We start from the raw sequence: 18,379 nt of genomic DNA on the forward strand, positions 1-18,379 counted from the left end.
CAATCCTGCCTTAAATTGTGAGTTTTTTTATCAAAAACAAATGCTACAAGGTCTGTCCCAGAGCGTAGAACACGCCCTGCATTTTTGGGAGTGCACCACTTGTGTGATTATCAAACAAAGTCACTTTGTCAATCGAGAAACAATTGTTTAAAACGGTGCATGATATGTGAAAGACACTATAACGATTTTTTATCTCACATGAAAGTAACTTGATTCACGAATAACCTTACATTATTAAAATTTGAAAAAAAGAATTGCACAGTTAGATAGGTAAATGGTGTAAAAGCCGTTGTGGTAAACTGGTAAAGATCTGAAAATTATGAAGGATTGCACATTCATCAGCATCATAGCATCATCTTTCCATCGTTAGTTACAAATTTCATTATTCATGTTTCCAAAAATAGGTCGTGCGATTACAGCGTTTAGTAGGATATCATTTTACTTCCACACACCCCCTTTGTTTAATTTTTATCCAACCAGAAACTCATAAAATCTTGGTGTCCTACAGTCTTGAGTTCTGAACTTCGGCGCGTGATAATAGACTGTGTTTTTAGTCTAAAAGCTCCTGCTACTGCAAAATACTCTGAGAAGAGTAGCTATCATTAATCGTGATTTCGCCACGTAGCTCTCGGCCCACGCTTTTGCTTGTGCCCACTGTACCTCGTCTTCATGAATTTGTCTTCGATTATGGATCGTGAGTGGGTTCCTCCCAACTTACCGTCAAAATGTACATGGCATTTAGGCAGCAAAATTTCGGAGTCTCCTCACCATCACGAAAGGTATAGTAGTACATTTTTCTATGTATCTTGCTTGTACATATATATAGTACATTTCTTGCATATATACGCCCATACCGTAGTTGCCATCTTTCTCCTTTTATAGTCAAACGTGTTTATTGATACCACATGTGAAAATTCTTACTCCTCACTTATTAATTGTTGTTTTGTAGACATTTTGAGTTTAAGTACATTTATTCATAGAAAAGTAAAAACGTGCAAAATTATGCCAAATGTCCTTAGTGGAATTGGTGATACTCCGTTAGTAAGAATTAATCGTATTGGAAAGAGTTACGGATTAAAATGTGAAATCTGTAAGTAAATTTCAAGTTGCATGTGATTTTGTTGTGATATATATCCCCTAGCCTTAACACAAACATTCCATAGCCTTGCATCGGACATTGAGCCTTGAGGTTACCTAAGTAGCTTGTTGTGCAAATAAACAGCTATGTAGCTCAAACTCATTTTATATTCTAATATATATGAGAGAAATTATAGTATGTTTTGATGTATTGTGGATGAAAATTCTCTCATTATTTACTTATCTACACGTAATATCTTATGATTAACATGTGTTTGAAAGCAATTTATTCAGCCTAAGCTTTTCTAAATCATTATTGAAGTTTTCCTTTGCAAAGTTTATTTCCTCATTACCTTTGTGTAATAAAATGTATTTAAGTTATATAAAAGCAAGAAATTCTTAGGAACATTTGATATTCAATAATATTTCTTTGAAATGTTCAAATGTAGAACTTCAATAGAACCTTGAACCTTCTTCAGTTATTTTGTATTTGGTCTTGTGTGGTTTTAAGATCTACAGAATTTTGACTTTTCTTGGTTGGTCTTTTTTGCAAACAATGCTCTGCCAATATTGAAAGTTTCCTAATTTACCAAAAGAAAAATCTGCTTGCAGTGGCAAAATGTGAATATTTTAATTCTGGTGGCTCAGTAAAAGATAGAATTGGATTACGTATGGTGGAGGATGCTGAAAAAAAAGGAATATTGAAACCTGGAACCACTTTAATCGAACCAACATCAGGCAACACAGGTAAATGCTCTGAGCACCATGGAATGTGACATGTATAGAGTTTAAATGAAGAAATCATTCAATGAAATTGTCTTGATATTGTTTAAATTTTCTTTAGGAATTGGTATTGCTTTGGCAGCTGCTGTTAAAGGATATCGTTGTATAATTGTCATGCCAGAGAAAATGAGTCGAGAAAAAGTAATTGAAATGAATAGTTTTATAGTTTGTTTTTCAGGGAGGTTAGAATTATTGCAAGATCCCCATTTCAAAGACATACATGACCCCCCCCCCTAACACTTTTAAGGAATTGTCCTTCATATAAAATATTCACCATGTTTTCATTCAAGGTTGATGTGCTTCGAGCTTTGGGAGCAGAGATTGTAAGAACTCCTTCTTTGGCTGGGTATGATGCTCCAGGTATAAAAAAACTATTATATCAGTGTAAAATACATAATGGTTGATAATTTCCTATGATAATTGTTTATAGAGTCTCATATTGGTGTAGCACAAAGACTTAATAAGGAAATTGCTGATTCAGTAATTTTAGATCAGGTACGATTTTGTTGTACCTATGTATGCAATTATCAACAGGTTGCCTTGTTTGACTTTTACTTGGAATGACTAAGAGGTTCTTTCAAAAGCTGGTGGATTTATTTTTTGAAAAAACTTGAGTTTTGTTGAATTATATTAATGGATTTAATGAAAACACTCCTATTTCCCAATGTAATGCAATTTTACAAATGTTTCTGTGAATTGTGGCTGCATTAATACTGAAATGATGTAATTATCTGACATTTCTGACACTTTTTTCAGGAATTTTTCCTTAAAAAGCATGCCAACATAAATCTCTATTACATGTCCAATAACATCAACAGTTTACTAAATAATTTTTAGTATCGCAATGCTGGTAATCCTGTTGCCCATTATGATACAACAGCTGAAGAGATTCTAGAACAATGTGATGGTACGTTGTTAAAAAACGCAAGCTGTACATTGACCAGTTTTTGTTTTTTGACATTTTATTTGCAACGTTTAGACATTATTTCCCCTTCTTATGTACAATCCAGAAAAAAGCAGGTTGTTGAATTAGTTTGAAGTGCATTTCTTTGTAAAATGTCTGAAGTAAATTCTGAAAAATCTGTGGCCAGAGTTTTTTTATGTGTTTATGTACAACACATTTGACATAATAGAAAAACAATTGTGAAACGAAAATGCTTATATGTAATGGATACGAAAATCAGTCAATAAAAACTGTTATTGCTTAATTGAATCAACTATTTGTATTGTATGTTGATTTTTCATTAAATCGTGATATGGGATATATTTAAAGGAACTATGCTTTAACATAATGAAACTTCCCCTTCAGTAAGAATTCTTTACCATAAATCTTTATTTCTTTACAAGTAATAATTATCTATAAATGCCATGAATGAATGTTATTTACAACCCATGTTAATTTAAATTTATATATATTTTCTCATGTTTTTTTTTTGAAGGTAAATTGGACATGGTTGTTATTGGTGCTGGCACAGGTGGTACTGTTACTGGAATTGCTCGAAAAATGAAACAAAAATTACCAAATTGCAAGGTATGAAGTGTTTTTGGTAGTTGCTTTCTATCAAGAAAATGTCAAGTGCAGTAAGCATAATTTTCATAAATTACTGTTTTATTGAACAGTGAAGGTAATCAACAAAACATGGTTGTTTAACGTCTTCAGAAATCACCCCATTGATCGCTCTCACAAGTTTTCAACCTTTGATGTATTTTGTAGATTGTAGGCGTTGATCCGTATGGTTCTATATTGGCTGAACCTGATGAAATGAATGAGACAGATGTGACACTTTATCAGGTAAAGCATCTGCATGTATTCTTTCTTTATTTGAATTTATATGAGAAAATTTTTAACCACTTTTATATCAATGTTTGTGTTTGCAGTGATACAACACACCTATTTAAGAATCGAAGCTTTATATTTTGTCTTTTTATAGGTGGAAGGTATCGGTTATGATTTCATTCCAACGGTATTGGATAGGTCTTTAGTTGATAGCTGGATAAAAACTGAAGATAAAGAATCTTTTTTGATGTCAAGAAGATTGATCAAAGAGGAAGGATTGCTTTGTGGTAATAAAAAAAGTTAAATATGTGTTCTCTTGTTGCTGTTCTTTATTTTGCATTTTCTAATATCGAAGTATTAACTTTTTGAATCATGTCATGCCTACCTTTTATACATGTAATGTTTGGTTTGTAAGCTTTGATATGAGCCTAGTGACAGCTGTATAAAGACTGGTACTAGTATTCAAACGGAAGTTGATTACTTCATTACACTAATCTTTTTCAGCAGTTATTTTTAAAGTCTGTAATTCCCCCTTCCTCCAATCGTCAACACACATATGTACCAACAGATTTTCAAGAAATCATAAAGTCTACATAACTGCACAACAATATCAATTCAGTACAGCGAAATGGATTATTACTTATTTCCTTGTGACATGATCACGTTCAAATCATTTAACATTTATATACATTAGGTGGTTCAAGTGGTACAGCAATGGTAGCAGCCATGAAAGCTGCCAAAGTTTTGAAGGAAGGTCAACGTTGTGTTGTCATTTTACCTGATTCTGTCAGGAACTACATGTAAGTATATAATAAGACGTCAAAAATAGATGACAGGAGTTACAATATATTGTCTTTGTAGTCTCCTTTATTTACGGCTATAGACAAATGTTTCGAATATTTTTCAGGACGAAATTCCTCAGCGATGATTGGATGATTGAGCATAAATTTATTGAATACATTCCTCAAACTTCTGGGGAATTATGGTAAGATTTGCACTTCAAAATAATTAAATTAAATTATCTATTATGTGCCCTATTGCCTACCGCTCTCTCACTTAAGAATACTTTCTCTCTTTTCTTTCACCAACTTTCTTTTCAATATCCTAAATGCCACTTTGTCTTTGGCGTTAAGGCATTTTGTATTTTTACATTTAGGTGGTGGAAGGAAAAAATCAGCTGTCTTGATTTGCAACCACTTGTATCTGTTCTTTCATCGGTGACATGTCAACAAGTTATTGACATTTGTCACAAGTAAGTTTTCCTTTTCTCACGTGTCTGAAATCAAACATTTAAATTAAGCATTAAGCAGTTAAGAAACTGATTATTTTTTTAAGGGAATCTTACGATCAGCTTCCAGTGATAGCAGAAAGTGGGTAAGAAAAGTACAAAATGTTAAACATAGCATTAGTGTATGGATCAACGTTGTGTTTTTGCCATTTTCTTGACCTTTTTCATTAAAGAGGCTGAAGCAATGAAATAATTTTTTTCTGCCTAGAAAAATTCTTGGTGTGGTAACGGTTGGCCGTATTATATCAAAAATTGTTGGAGGCATCGCCAGCACTGACAGTTGTATTGCAGACATCATGTACACATCTTTTAATAAGGTGATGAACTTCAATACGCAGTATAACCGGTCAAAACAAACTATGACTGGAGGAGGTGGTGTAAACTTGTTACTACGTATGAAGAAATTAAAATGAAAATGAGGCATACGAAATTTTCCAACGTTATTAATGAAGTATTAGGGAGGGGAGGGTGACTGCAGGTTGACAAAGCTGACACTTCTCGATAATCATAAAAGTGTACAAATAATCATAAAAATGTATAAAGTAAAATGATTATAAAGTCGCTTGTTATCTTGAAAAAACGTACTCAAATTTTTACATAAATATGTGAGTATTTCGTATTAATAATATGTTCATCAATAGGTCACAACTGATATGACTTTGGGAGAATTGTCAAGATTGTTGGACAGTGATCATTTTGTCATCGTGATAGTGAAACAAGTTCTTTGTAAGTCTTCAAATACAAATATTATGTGCATCTTCGATTTTATTAAATATTTTTTGAATTGTTTGTAGACACGGGAGAGAAAGCAAAAGTACAAGAAATTGCGTCTGGTATTATCACACGCATTGATTTGCTCAATTTTATGAGCAACAATAGAAACGGAAAAAGTGTGCAGCTTTAAAGAAAGCAAGAAAACAATTATTTCGTATTATATGAGATACAATATGAAATTATCTGTGCGGCTAAATTGAATGCTAGATCTAGAGCTCAGTTTTAATCACGTTAGATTTCACGACTGCGTCCGAGTCGACTCAGTCGTGTATGTCGAAACTCCCCAGTCCAACCAATCAAAGCCTGGTTCTTATGTAGGCGTCCAATTGGTTTCAGTCTCCATAGTCGTTTCTGTCAGGCAACCCAAATACCCAATAGGACAGACCATTACGACGACTGAAGCGACTTGGACAAAATTATATCAAGCCTTTCTTCAAAAAATTTTTATAATATTAATTATAATTAAGTTGAGGTATTTTGTTTACTTTTGTTCAAAATATGGATTGACATAAATTGTGTTTATTTTAATGAAATGTACTCTATATGTTTGTAAACAATTAAATTAGCATTAGTAGTTTGTCTTATTAAAATGTCTATACATAAGTTTTGGTGTTTTTAAAGGTGATTTTTGCGGTGTTGGGAAAACTGCTAGTTTCTTGTCTTTCTTTTCTGCCAATGCAAGATCTCGAAGATTTGTCTATAATGTACATAAGCAAGTTTCTAAATTCGTTTTTAACATTTACATGATGCATAACATCTTTACCTTCATTGATAATATGGTTTCATAGAGGTTCTTGTTCTCTACAATTTTACATGAACATTTTATGAACAATTTATGCATTTCGTGCGTTTCAATTTTGAAAATTTACCTGATATAGGTAAATCAATTTGCTCTGGAATCCAACGCTGTGTGTTTCTGTCCCATTTTCTTGGTTGATATTTAGTTGTTTCCATGCGAAATGGAGAACTAAACTCTAAATCGTAGGTTGAGAGTCGGTGAAAAAGGTACTCTTTGCTATCTCCATCTAAGATGAATTTCAATCGTGACCCATTCTACATAAGAAATGAGATATCCACGTGGGAATTGCTGTTACACAATTACAAGCAGTTTTTTCCTCGAGAATTAAGCTGAGTTATTTGAACTTCGCTCAACAGTTTACTTTTCACTTCAGTAAAGCATTAACGTTGTCACTTCAGTAAATTTTACTTTGTTATCCAAATTTTCAATCAACCTTAATATCGGTACCAAATTCGTAAGAAAAAATCAACAAGCCCTAACCTGCTGTGTTATTCTGTTGTCGCACATTTCTCTCCAATCTCTCGTATAGCAAGGAGTGTCGTGTGTTTTGTAATCTTTCATATTCGTAGTGACGCAAGTCATTGTTCCTTTCGTAAACCGCTAATCAAAAGTAAAAGTTTAACTCAAAATGCGGTAAAAATCCAAATAGCCCATTATTTTGATGTCTGACTTAGCGGGTGTTTTACTGCATCAGATGAAAGTCTTCATTCTTTCTTTCTCGTAAAAATACAATGTTCCAAGTGTAAATTAGAACAATACATGGGGAAATTCACTTATAAAATTTGACAGTAAATGTTTCGTAATAAAAAATGTAAAACCATGTCTTAAGTTACCGTTTTTCTTTCCTCCAACCAATCACCAACTAGTGTTCGTGAAGAATAGCTTGGCTCAAATCTCCAACCAGGTAAATCCCATCGATTGACATTTTTCCGCTTCATACTTCCTCAAAAAACAGCTTTTCAATTAACGATTTTTGGAACAATTAGAAATGCCATTGTTACGTCATGATTACAATGTTGAAAGTGAAGAAAATTCGGCAATGGTAAAATCGTTTGTGAAAGATTTATTTAGTATTAAATAATAGATTATTTCGTTATTTAAAAATCCTATTTAGTACGTATAATAACAACGAGCATGTAGAAATATATGTAGAAATTTTTCAATTTTTTATCAAATTCTAACGATTTGCAATAACTCAAAAATAATTAGTCTAACGCCTGTACATAGTTTAACAAACTATAAAAACAATATTAATGTTAACAGGCAATACCTTCAAGGCCTCAATTTCCTTGTTTTAAAAGAATGTAAATTAAACTAACAAAAGATAATTTAGGCTGAGATTGATTTGCCCGAAGGAAGATATATGTTTATGACTACGAATCTTCGGCTGTATTTTTCTTTATTTTTTCTTACTTTGATTTTTCAAAATTACCTCTAGAACGAATGAAGCATTAAAATTTTAATTTTCAAATATAATTAACTAATAGAATAGAAAAGAAGATATAAACAGACAAGACGATAGTGAAGATGAAAAGTATGCTTTCTATAACATATATCTTCATGAATAGAAGCAAATCAAAATTCTCGCGCGAATTTCTCATATTCATCTCGAGCCCAATCAATTAACATGTTAATACTGTTTTATATTACACCATACATATCATAAAATAATCGATATCTTTCAAAATTAATGCTGGATTTTGTGGAAACATGTTCATCTCAATTCTTGGACTTAAAATCTTGTCAATGTAATTGGGAAATTCTCTGTTATCAAATAATCATCATTGAACACAACAACAATATTCACTTCAAATTCTGTAAAAAGAAATCAATGGCTAGACAAATCAAAGTAACATTATTACGTCGACATATTGGTAAAATCATAAGCTTCATGGAAAAACTGCATCATTGCTACCAAAATTATTCTTGGATTTTTTCGTCAGAAGTATCATCATGAAAACACTGCGAGATAATGAAAACTAAATGCTTACCAATTTTGAAATTTGGTGTAGCGATGGATGGACAAGTAAATAACCTTGGAAAAATCATGTAGATGGGTAGGGGGAGTTTTGGACACACATTTCCTTCGCCAACCTTATATAAAAATAAAACTCAGATTCAAAATACACACTGAAGGAAAATGAAATCTAAACTTCAACCAAACCTGAATATTTTGAATTTCTGTGGCTAAAAAAATAAAACGACATTCAACAATAACGATTAAAACGTAGAAAAATTGCACGAGCAAAATATTTAATCGTTACCATCTTTAGAATATCCCTCGGCACAACCTAGAATAAAATTCTAAATCTTTAAGAATGACGATAGTTTTTTATCCTCATTCATAAAGATTATTCGGCAAAAATCTTCACCGTACGTAACATATACTCTAAACTAACCACAGGTTTCCACTCTTACAAGCTGTAACTCAATGGATTTAATTGGTAGTTCGGAGTTGACCACAGTGATCTGAGAAATATTGAAAAATGTAACTTTAAAACCTAGTTCGATGCCTGGATAGCTATATTAAGGAAAAGAACTGGATGATGACGAAGTTGATGTGCGGTTATCACTGAGTCATAACTATTATTTTGGTCGCATTAAAACGTGGTGAGAACCAAACTAGAGAGTCGTCATCATCAAAGGGATCACAGTACAGAAGAAAGTGCAGTGTAGGATAGCGCAAGGTAAAATTTTGATTAAACTTATGTATGTTGTCTGAAGATTTATGGAAATCAAAATGTATACCTCGCCTGTGAAAGGCTTTGTAATACAACAACTTGATGAATCTAATTTTCCTTTTATCAAGAAATTGGGAACTTTGGATTTCTAAAAAGAAAAAAATATTGTCGACTTCAAAAGTATAATACAGTAAAAATAAACAAGACTGTACTCAACACAAATTAACATCTCCTCCATTGGTTACCTCTTTAACATTCTCCAAAGATTCTGGGGTGATTTTGAACTGCAAAGGTTTCAAAGAACTGATCTGGTTTGGAAAGTTATCCTTCAGTAAAATATAACCAGTTAGCTCCACATTATGTTCATCTCAAATTGCTACTATACAACAGCATATTGGCCTGAAATCATCAACAGATATACCTCTGTGTACTCTACAATATACCTTTGTGTACTCTACAATATACCTTTGTGTACTCTACAATATACCTTTTTGTCTACAATACACCTTTTTGTACTCTACAATATACCTTTTTGTACTCTACAATATACCTTTTTGTACTCTACAATATACCTTTTTGTATTCCACAATATACCTTTTTGTACTCTACAATATACCTTTTTGTATTCCACAATATACCTTTTTGTACTCTACAATAAATTCACATGAAGCCAATAAGTCTTTGCTGAGCATGGGTCGTTTGATTTCACAACGAAGAGAATACTGAAACAGGTCAAGTGAATAGAAAATGGTGATTAATGAAGAATTTACGGGCAAAATAAAATATTTTTTGTCAAATACTAATGAATTGATAATTTAAGAAATAAAAGATTTTTACTGTGTTAGTGCAAGCTTAAGAAAAACAGAGGTGAACTTTGGGAGAAATTAAGAGTAATCAGTGTAAGCATTGTTTGAATATAATAATGTATTTAGTTTGAACAGTAGCCAAATCCAAGTTTTCAAAATTTGAACAAAAATATCAAAGTCTTTTATAAAAGCATTATTACCTGTATATTAACAAACACACCATGATAGGTTTCATACAATTGTTTGTTTGCTTTTCCTGTCAATGGAATCTCAAAGGCAATTCTGTCTTCCCAGCAGGCGTGGAGAGTCAGAAATAAATTTAGGTCATTTAAATCTTTTCAAATCAATGAATAGACAACAAGTAAAAATCTATACTTATTCTGTTGGAGACCCCCAGTAAAACAAAAAATCTTTAGTAACCTTGAGGAAACCATAAAAATCCTTAACCAACTGCTATTAAGTACAGGCAAAAACTCGAGGGGTGTTTTTCCTTTCTTAAGACCATTTTAAAGGAGCAATGAAATAGAAAACAAATAAACACAAATAATACAGAAACAAACAAATGGAGAGACAGAAAAACAAACAAACAAACACAAACTAATATTAAGAGAATGGTATAATTTTCCCATCTTTTGGATCTCCACAACTTGGTTGACCATTGTAATGGGCTTGATTGAATTATAAAATGCTTCAAAAACTCCAAAACTTTTAGAGCTCAGTTGCAAATTAACAACACCATCCATGGTTAAGCCAATACCATTGTGAGAAAGATCTGTCTTGCTCTGCACTATAATAACACCATGAACTTTTTCCTAAAGTCAAAGAATAATGCTACAATGGTGGGAGTTGTTTTCAAAGAGCAGAAGAGATCTGCAAGATGCAATGATCCCTCAAAAAGAAAAAAAATTAATCATCAGTGTTTCTTTTATTACATATATACGTGGTTTTAAAATACAACACCTGTATATGTTTCCTAGGAACCTATATATGTTTCCTAGGAAGCTTAGTTAACACTTCATTTTTAATTTGAATAACAACTCCTGTTCAACACTTTAAAGTTTTTAAGACCTCCAATTTTGAGTATTTCTACATATAAAGCACATTCTTATCTAACACACAGTTTTTAAAAGTAAAATTGCTTTCTGCAATTCCATATAAACTGAAAATGCAGAAGAGATTGTACTATTACAGTAGGCATTGATAATTTTAGCATAAAGACAATAGCATGGCAGGAAAAACTATTTTCACCTCTGCATGATAAATTTTATTGGCCCTTTTTACTTTGACTTCGACAGTTGCCATTTTGCAGTTTTATAGACGTTCTTGCAAACTTACTTTTGGGATACAAGCAGGGGGGGAGGGTCACTGGTCAAAAGCAATGAACGACAGTTCAGATGTTAGCTCTTGTTCATCTTTATAAACTTCATATTATAAATAAGAACATTCTACGTCTTGACTTGTGAAATCAAAGTCCTACTAATGATTTTATATCTTTTTTATTTCGTTTAAATCATAAATATTTACATTTTAGTCTTCTTTTTCATGATCCACACCCCTCCGGTAAAATTCAATCTTCTCACGTGGGAAATTGGGAATGAGGAGGAAGGCGCTGAGGGGAGGTTTGCTCGCTAAATTCGAAGATTTTACTCAACTTCTGTAGAAATGCGCAGGTATCTCTTAAAAATTTCTTTTACTTCAATTTTTGTTCAAGCTCAATAAACGTTCCGTTCACTTTCAGGGGCAGGATTGAACTAGGAGATGTAACACCTCACAACATCAAGCAATTGAGGAAATTAAATTCTGTAATCTTTCCAGTTAGTTATAATGACAAGGTAAAACACACAGACTTGCGAAATTATACATCGGAGTTGCAAATTTTATAATCTTTGTTAACACTTTAGAATAGACTCTGTTCTTTCTATTTTTGATAAACTGTTGACAGTTGATGGTGACATAATTACAAGGCCTTTCGTTTGTCAAGCTTAATCATTATTTTGTTTTACAGTGTGTGCATTTGTGTGTTTTGCCAGTTATATTATTACACTTTAATATTATCATGCATTTGTTTACAAAGTTCAAAGTTGATTATTTTTTAAGAAACTTTACTTCCACTAAAATATTTGGTTTGTTTAATATCCATAAATGAAAATGAACAGAAATATAAAATAATCATTAAGACAATCTTCATACTTTTTTTAGTTCTATAAAGATGTTTTGGAGGTTGGAGAGCTTGCAAAGTTAGGTATTTATGTTACTTTATTTGCTTTTGTGTAGATATAGTATGTTTTCTCGTGCAACTGAGAATCGCTATAGCCACTATTTTGCCAGCTTGACACTCATTAGTAGCCATAAATAAGTAGTCTTGAACACTAAAACTATTAATGACTTTGCTATCTGACAAATCAGTTGTTGGCACTCATGTCTCATGAGTGCAAATGCATCAACAAAATCCTGTTAACACCAATGTCCACTACAATTCACAATAGAGTTCACAGGAGTGTGTAAGAAAACTTTTGCATTTTTAAATTCTTTGCTCAGTCAATGGAATATAAAATTTTTGTAGCATATTATAATGACACTGTTGTTGGTGCAGTATGTTGTCGTGTTGATCAAATGGACCATACAAGACGTCTTTATATTATGACATTGGGATGTTTAGCACCTTATAGGAAACTTGGAATTGGTAAATATTTTTTTCTTCTTCCTCTTACAACTTCCCCCATTTTTCATCTATTGTTGTTATTCCTTTTTTTATATCTTATAAAGTGTTCACCTATATAAATTATTCATGATGGTACCATCTTTTTTATAGGTACAATTATTTTAGGTACGGAAATAGAGAATGTTTAATTTATTTATGTTATTGTAGGTACAGTAATGGTGGAACATGTTTTAAAGATTTGTGAGAAAGATGGAAATTTTGACAACATTTACCTGTAAGTCTTTATACATTTTTATCGTAAATTCAAAAATGTTAAATCATTCAGTGTTTATATTTGTGCCATATTTTTATATAGCTTTTATGATTTATCCACTTGTAGACTCATTATAATTATGTTGGACTCGTTTATTGATATAATTTGTTACATAAGAACAAACATCATGTATTAAATAGTAAAACATATTCCCCAAACTTTGCTCTATATTTTTGACTGTATAGAAAATTTCAGAAAAAGGATCTTTCAAATTTGTCTACCTGTGTTCAATAGAAGCCTCTTTTTGCTAGTATTGTATGATATGTCTTTTTATCACAATTACTTGTTACAGCCCTTGCACTATATAAGTGCACCTGGAGTGCTGGGTTGTTCAAGATTTAAAACATTTGTTTTCAGGTTTATATGTAATAAAGTCAAATTGCATAACAAGGATGAAAACTCATTGTTTGCTACAATAATCTATGAAGTTAGGAAAAATATTTGAACTCTCGCATGAACTTTGCAACAATAATCCCTAAATAAATATATTTTGAGAAAGGCACAGTTGTGATGTAATCGTTCAAATTTGACGTAGTGTGATGTTCATTTCATTTATGATTTTTAGTCACGTTCAAGTTAGCAATGAAGTTGCCATTGAATTTTATAAAAAATTCAACTTCGAAATTATCGACACGAAAAAGCAGTATTACAAAAGAATTGATCCAGCTGATGCATATGTTCTTCAAAAAACTTTACGAACGAAAAAAAATTGTTCCAGCTAGTGCATTTGCTCTTCAAAAAACTCTACATCCAAAAAAAGTGAATTATGAACTTGACAGCCTTGAAGATAATTGAAAACATCCTTCCTGTTGTGCCTGATGAGTGATTCGTTGCAATTTGCCATCCATTCATTTTAGGAAAGAATACAAGTCCATTGTATGTCATATTTTCCTTCCTAAATCATTATCAACCATTGTTTAATTTTCTCTTTTAAACCAAACTATTCGTAAATTTATGCTTATTTTGAAACACTTGCCTCTCATGAGAGAAAGTTTGCAGAACAAGGAATTATCAGTTTCAAAACGACTGCAAAAGAAACTTTAAAGCAATTTAGATATTTTAAGATTTTTCTGTCTTCGTTATCTTCCTTTCGTCTAAGATGATTGTGATATAAAAATGAGTTAAATCGTTTAAACTGGTTTAAACTATCTGACAGGACGCAGTTAAAACTAAGAATTAATACGCTTTTTATAACCTTATTTGAAAGTTTTTACACCATTGTTGATCAAATTAGGTCCAAATTCTTCCCAACTTTCTTACTCCAGTATTTTAGAATCATTTCTGTGTTTCTATTTAAAATCATCTTGGTACTGATAAATAAAGTAAAGTATTACTTTATTTATTATATAACAAACAACAAAAAATTACCATTTTCCGAAGCAGCTGTCTTCAACATGTAAAAAAGCAATAAAATCTCTTTTCAAGGAACTTTTTCAGTTTGTTTTTCATTTTTCTGTCTGATATCAGCAATCTGCATTCGACTCCTAAATTTCACCAATTTTGCGTTACATGTTTGTAAACATGTTTGTTACATGTTACAAACATGTAACGATACTCCCGGGTTCAAACCATTTACTTTATAATTTTGCGTTCCTTGGCCAATAGCCGAATCGGAACTGTGACGACAGGTGTGACGTCCTGTGTCGTCAACCGAATTTTTTTCATTTCAAATATAACACAATTGATTGGTTGATGTGTAATTGTTTATACAGTGTGGTGAGCTGCATGTCGTCTGTGATAAACTGTATCAGTTTTTATTATAAAAGTAGACTGTTGATGTCAAAGCACTAACATCACTCAACGTTTAAACTTTATGCTTTTGAATGTTTTCGGCATTGTGATTGAAAGATTGTCCATCGTGATCATTTTAAGTCATTGTTACCCATTGCCACTGTTACGAATCACAAAGTAATTCTGAAGATTGGACACCTTATGCTGAGTAGTTATGCTTGTTTCCTCAAGATCAAGCCGAAATAAAACTGTTTTTCTTTATGTTTTGTCAATCGTCGTTTGCGTTGTCTTGGGATCTACAATATGTATGTATCCGATTTTTTGCTGTGCCTTTGTTTTTTTTGTTTCGTCAAGTCTTTCACCTTGATGTGTTTAAATTGTAAAGTTACATGCCTGATATAAAAGAATCACTTTTTTGCTCTAGTAGTGAAACGAGAAATGAAGCCAGTTATATAACATAGTTTATAATATGTTAACTATATGCTAAAATTCTTCGCCATTGCTTGTAGTAAATGACGACTGCTTTAACATCAGTATCGAATTTTTAACTTCGTTTGAAACATCCAAAAAGTCACCCATTTTTATGTGAATATATTGAGAATGTCACAATACGTTGTTTGAAATCAAAAAATTAATGAGAAAGAAAAATATTTCATCCTTGGTCACTCATTTGAGTACAAATAATGTAAACACGTTTTGTTATTGCTCACTTTTGACACTGCACACTTTGGTTGACTGCATTTTTGAACAAACTTGATAGTTTTTATACAATAAAATGTGATGTTGTGGTAAATGTGTAGCTAAAAATGTGTGTGATAATATGCATTATGTTGTGTAGAAAATTCTGGAAATTTTGTTTACTAATGTCAGTCAAAGGTTAAGCATCACTACAGTTATAGCACAGCTTAAACAAGCCAGTTTCCAAGCTGTTATGCATTAAAATGCTTTTCCTTTTAGTTTCAAGTGTAGTTTTCTATTTTGTAGTATATGTTGGTCAATGATTGTATGAAGCCCTAAACAATGTGTTATGGAGATCTTTTCATGTGCAGAGCATCATAATTTTTGCTTTTGCGAAATAATAGTGCTTATAATTGTCATAAATATTCCATCATTTTATTGAGAATGCTGTTAGAACCCCAAATGACTTGACAATATTGATATTATGCAAACAATTAACAGATAAACATCAATAGCTGATAAATGCACAATAAGTCACCAATCCAAGGCCTCTAAATTCAGGTCATGTTGTGTGGAAGGCAAAAGGTTGCTGTCCTATAATGTCACTAGTCCAATTTTCCAATTTAGATTACAGAAAATTTAATACAATTTATTACTATTTGAAATCTGATTGATTTATAAGACTTTAATTAGATACACTAAATTTAATTTGTTACTGTATGTTTATGTTTTGTTTCACATGTGCTTTATGTGTAAAAAATTATCTTTGGGTTATGAAAAAAGTTATCTATGATAATATACACTGCCTCTAAATTAATATTTAAACATTCATGCATTGATGACATGATGTATTGTGGCCAAGAGACTGCTGTTTGTCATTATCACTTGAAAAACCAGGAAAAAGTTATATCAACTGGAATAGTAACTCCATATAAATGATATAAATGCTTTATTATAATTTATAAAATAAATGCAATGAAACGTGTGCACTGATTGGTCTTGAGCTGTGTTTGCATTAGCCTGTGCAAAACACATCTGAGCTCAACCAATCAAATCAATCAAAACAATCAATCAGTGAGAGAGAATTTGCAAGTCAATCATGAATACATTTTAGAGGAAAAATTAAATATCTGTCTTTTTTCCATTATTGTTATTTTATAAAAGAAATAAAAGATGTTTTTCGTTTGCATTTAATATATATTGCACTTTTCTATTCATATTGCATCATTTTCATACCCTCCCTCTCCCTCGTTGACCCATCGTTCCAGTTGACATTACAGCTCAAATAAGATTTTGTGTCAACATTTTGTTTAAAATAATTGAATTACTTTTAAAACTCAAGTTGATGCACATGAGCACTTTGCTCTTCAGTTGAAAGAGCAATGCTTGCTTTCTAATTTAAGTGGCCAACAATTATGAACTGATTAGTTTACCATTGTTTTTAAAGTTGTGGAACGTGGATCTTCACATACCTTTGATTGTGATGTAAATATAACTGGCAACAACAGTGTCAAATTCACTCACAATGGTATGGAAATAATTGCTAGTGAAAGAATCAAGCTGTTGAGGACATCTTTAATCATTTCCAATGTCATACTGCTTGATAATGGTGAATATAAGTGTTTCTTTCTTTCTAAAATGGTCCAAACTTGGGTGCTACTTAGCACAGAAAGAGGTAAGTTTGTTTTTCAAATCTTTTTCTGTTTTGTTTACAATTAGTGCTATCATTTTTATAGATGCACACCAAACCTGCATAATTGGAGCAGTGCTATATAGGCTAATATTTGAGAAGAAAGCTGACATATATAAATTATAAATGTTTGATAATATGTTAAACATGGTTCATAATGCTCAGTTTTGCCATAAATCATGATTATTGTAAAATTGGAATCTTCCTATTTATATATGTCAAACTTTGTTAAAAAGTGTTTTCACCCAGAGCCTGCTTGGTGCTTAGTCACTGAATGAAGATCAATAGATAGAAAAGCGATTTTTTCAATCATTTTTAATTGTTAGATGAATTTTTCTTATTGAATGAAACTGCGATAAAACTACAATGTAATACAGTTGTGCTGGGATGTAGAAAGATCAATAATTGAAGGGGAGGGTATCATATGTGGATGATATGTCTTTTTAACTGTCTTTGAAATTAATTGTTTTCTAATGATTATAAGATGTATATATAGATATTCCCCCCAAACAAAATATAGATATGCTTCCCTCCCCTCCCCTCCCCCAACAATTATTGATATTACAGTTGCTTTGCGAAATTACGTTTTACAAGGGGTATCAACTGAACCTCATTCCATTGCCACAATGGCACAAGAACCTCGACTTAATTTTAGGGATCTTTCGGTAATTTGCTCAAGATGTTGCAATTATACTCTGCTCTATACGTGCAAAGTTAAAAAAAAAGTAAATAGATGTTACTACGGCCATGAAGTCATGTACTCAAGGTCACTAATTAGTTTATTACTTCTGTTGTCTTGATGGATTACTTTGTGTTTATTATTAAATAGTTGTAGTTTTGTGGTATCTAAACTTGTGTATTTTGATACTTACTTTTATAGCGAAATTACGTATGAATCCAGCTACTAAGAGCAATACAGTTACCGAAGGTTCCGACTTTGTATTTAGCTGTGAATACACCAAAAATTCAAATATAAAATGGCAAAGATTTCACGAAATAAATGGGACAGAAATCATGTATACTATTCTGGATAATCTTATTACTGATAAAAGTACGGATGAAAAAAGAATTGAAGAGTATCGTATCGAAAACGTGTCAATTGCTGACTCTGGTAGATACCAATGTGAATAGTTGATAACAGTAATAAGAAAGTAACAGAGTGGCGTGTTTTGACGGTGAGAGGTATATGAAACTACTTTACAAAAGTCGCGTTGTTAGCGCTTTAACGTATAATTTGACTTTGCATTTTGGTTAAAACTTTATTATACATTAATTGCCTTAAAATACCTACTATAGGTGAGGTTTCTAAGCTAGTGTATG

The 18,379-nt window shown here is 31.8% G+C and overlaps 5 protein-coding genes across 5 annotated transcripts; 3 read left to right on the forward strand and 2 right to left on the reverse strand.

Moving 5' to 3' along the window:
* The first annotated feature begins 480 nt into the window (after positions 1-480).
* LOC124446483 (cystathionine beta-synthase-like) lies at positions 481-6,302 on the forward strand. Its single transcript, XM_046997331.1, has 17 exons — positions 481-779; positions 981-1,090; positions 1,690-1,824; positions 1,922-2,001; positions 2,151-2,220; positions 2,291-2,355; positions 2,698-2,767; positions 3,300-3,391; positions 3,575-3,652; positions 3,792-3,924; positions 4,332-4,437; positions 4,545-4,622; positions 4,794-4,889; positions 4,973-5,011; positions 5,134-5,242; positions 5,567-5,651; positions 5,720-6,302. Exons 1-17 carry the CDS (start codon positions 670-672, stop codon positions 5,827-5,829), a joined length of 1,566 nt encoding a protein of 521 aa, XP_046853287.1. The 5' UTR covers positions 481-669; the 3' UTR covers positions 5,830-6,302.
* LOC124445197 lies at positions 6,268-7,436 on the reverse strand. Its single transcript, XM_046995905.1, has 4 exons — positions 7,332-7,436; positions 6,979-7,098; positions 6,569-6,673; positions 6,268-6,396 (listed from the first exon to the last, which is right to left on the reverse strand). Exons 1-4 carry the CDS (start codon positions 7,434-7,436, stop codon positions 6,268-6,270), a joined length of 459 nt encoding a protein of 152 aa, XP_046851861.1.
* Positions 7,437-7,546: 110 nt separating this feature from the next.
* LOC124446441 (vacuolar protein sorting-associated protein 26C-like) lies at positions 7,547-11,344 on the reverse strand. Its single transcript, XM_046997289.1, is given in 12 exon segments — positions 7,547-8,313; positions 8,490-8,592; positions 8,663-8,685; positions 8,763-8,789; positions 8,898-8,967; positions 9,247-9,327; positions 9,425-9,505; positions 9,818-9,901; positions 10,186-10,259; positions 10,262-10,284; positions 10,604-10,797; positions 11,234-11,344. Coding segments are annotated over 12 exon segments (897 nt in total). The 5' UTR covers positions 11,288-11,344; the 3' UTR covers positions 7,547-8,230.
* Positions 11,345-11,550: 206 nt separating this feature from the next.
* LOC124446442 (N-alpha-acetyltransferase 50-like) lies at positions 11,551-13,895 on the forward strand. Its single transcript, XM_046997290.1, has 6 exons — positions 11,551-11,655; positions 11,724-11,817; positions 12,185-12,227; positions 12,549-12,668; positions 12,855-12,921; positions 13,526-13,895. Exons 1-6 carry the CDS (start codon positions 11,648-11,650, stop codon positions 13,680-13,682), a joined length of 489 nt encoding a protein of 162 aa, XP_046853246.1. The 5' UTR covers positions 11,551-11,647; the 3' UTR covers positions 13,683-13,895.
* A 774-nt stretch (positions 13,896-14,669) lies between these two features.
* On the forward strand, positions 14,670-18,234 carry LOC124447211. Its single transcript, XM_046998107.1, has 3 exons — positions 14,670-14,996; positions 16,817-17,044; positions 17,940-18,234. Exons 1-3 carry the CDS (start codon positions 14,906-14,908, stop codon positions 18,188-18,190), a joined length of 570 nt encoding a protein of 189 aa, XP_046854063.1. The 5' UTR covers positions 14,670-14,905; the 3' UTR covers positions 18,191-18,234.
* The last annotated feature ends 145 nt before the right edge of the window (positions 18,235-18,379 follow it).

This window comes from Xenia sp. Carnegie-2017, unplaced genomic scaffold (genome assembly GCF_021976095.1).
Source record: "Xenia sp. Carnegie-2017 unplaced genomic scaffold, XeniaSp_v1 HiC_scaffold_22, whole genome shotgun sequence".
Lineage (NCBI taxonomy): Eukaryota > Metazoa > Cnidaria > Anthozoa > Malacalcyonacea > Xeniidae > Xenia > Xenia sp. Carnegie-2017.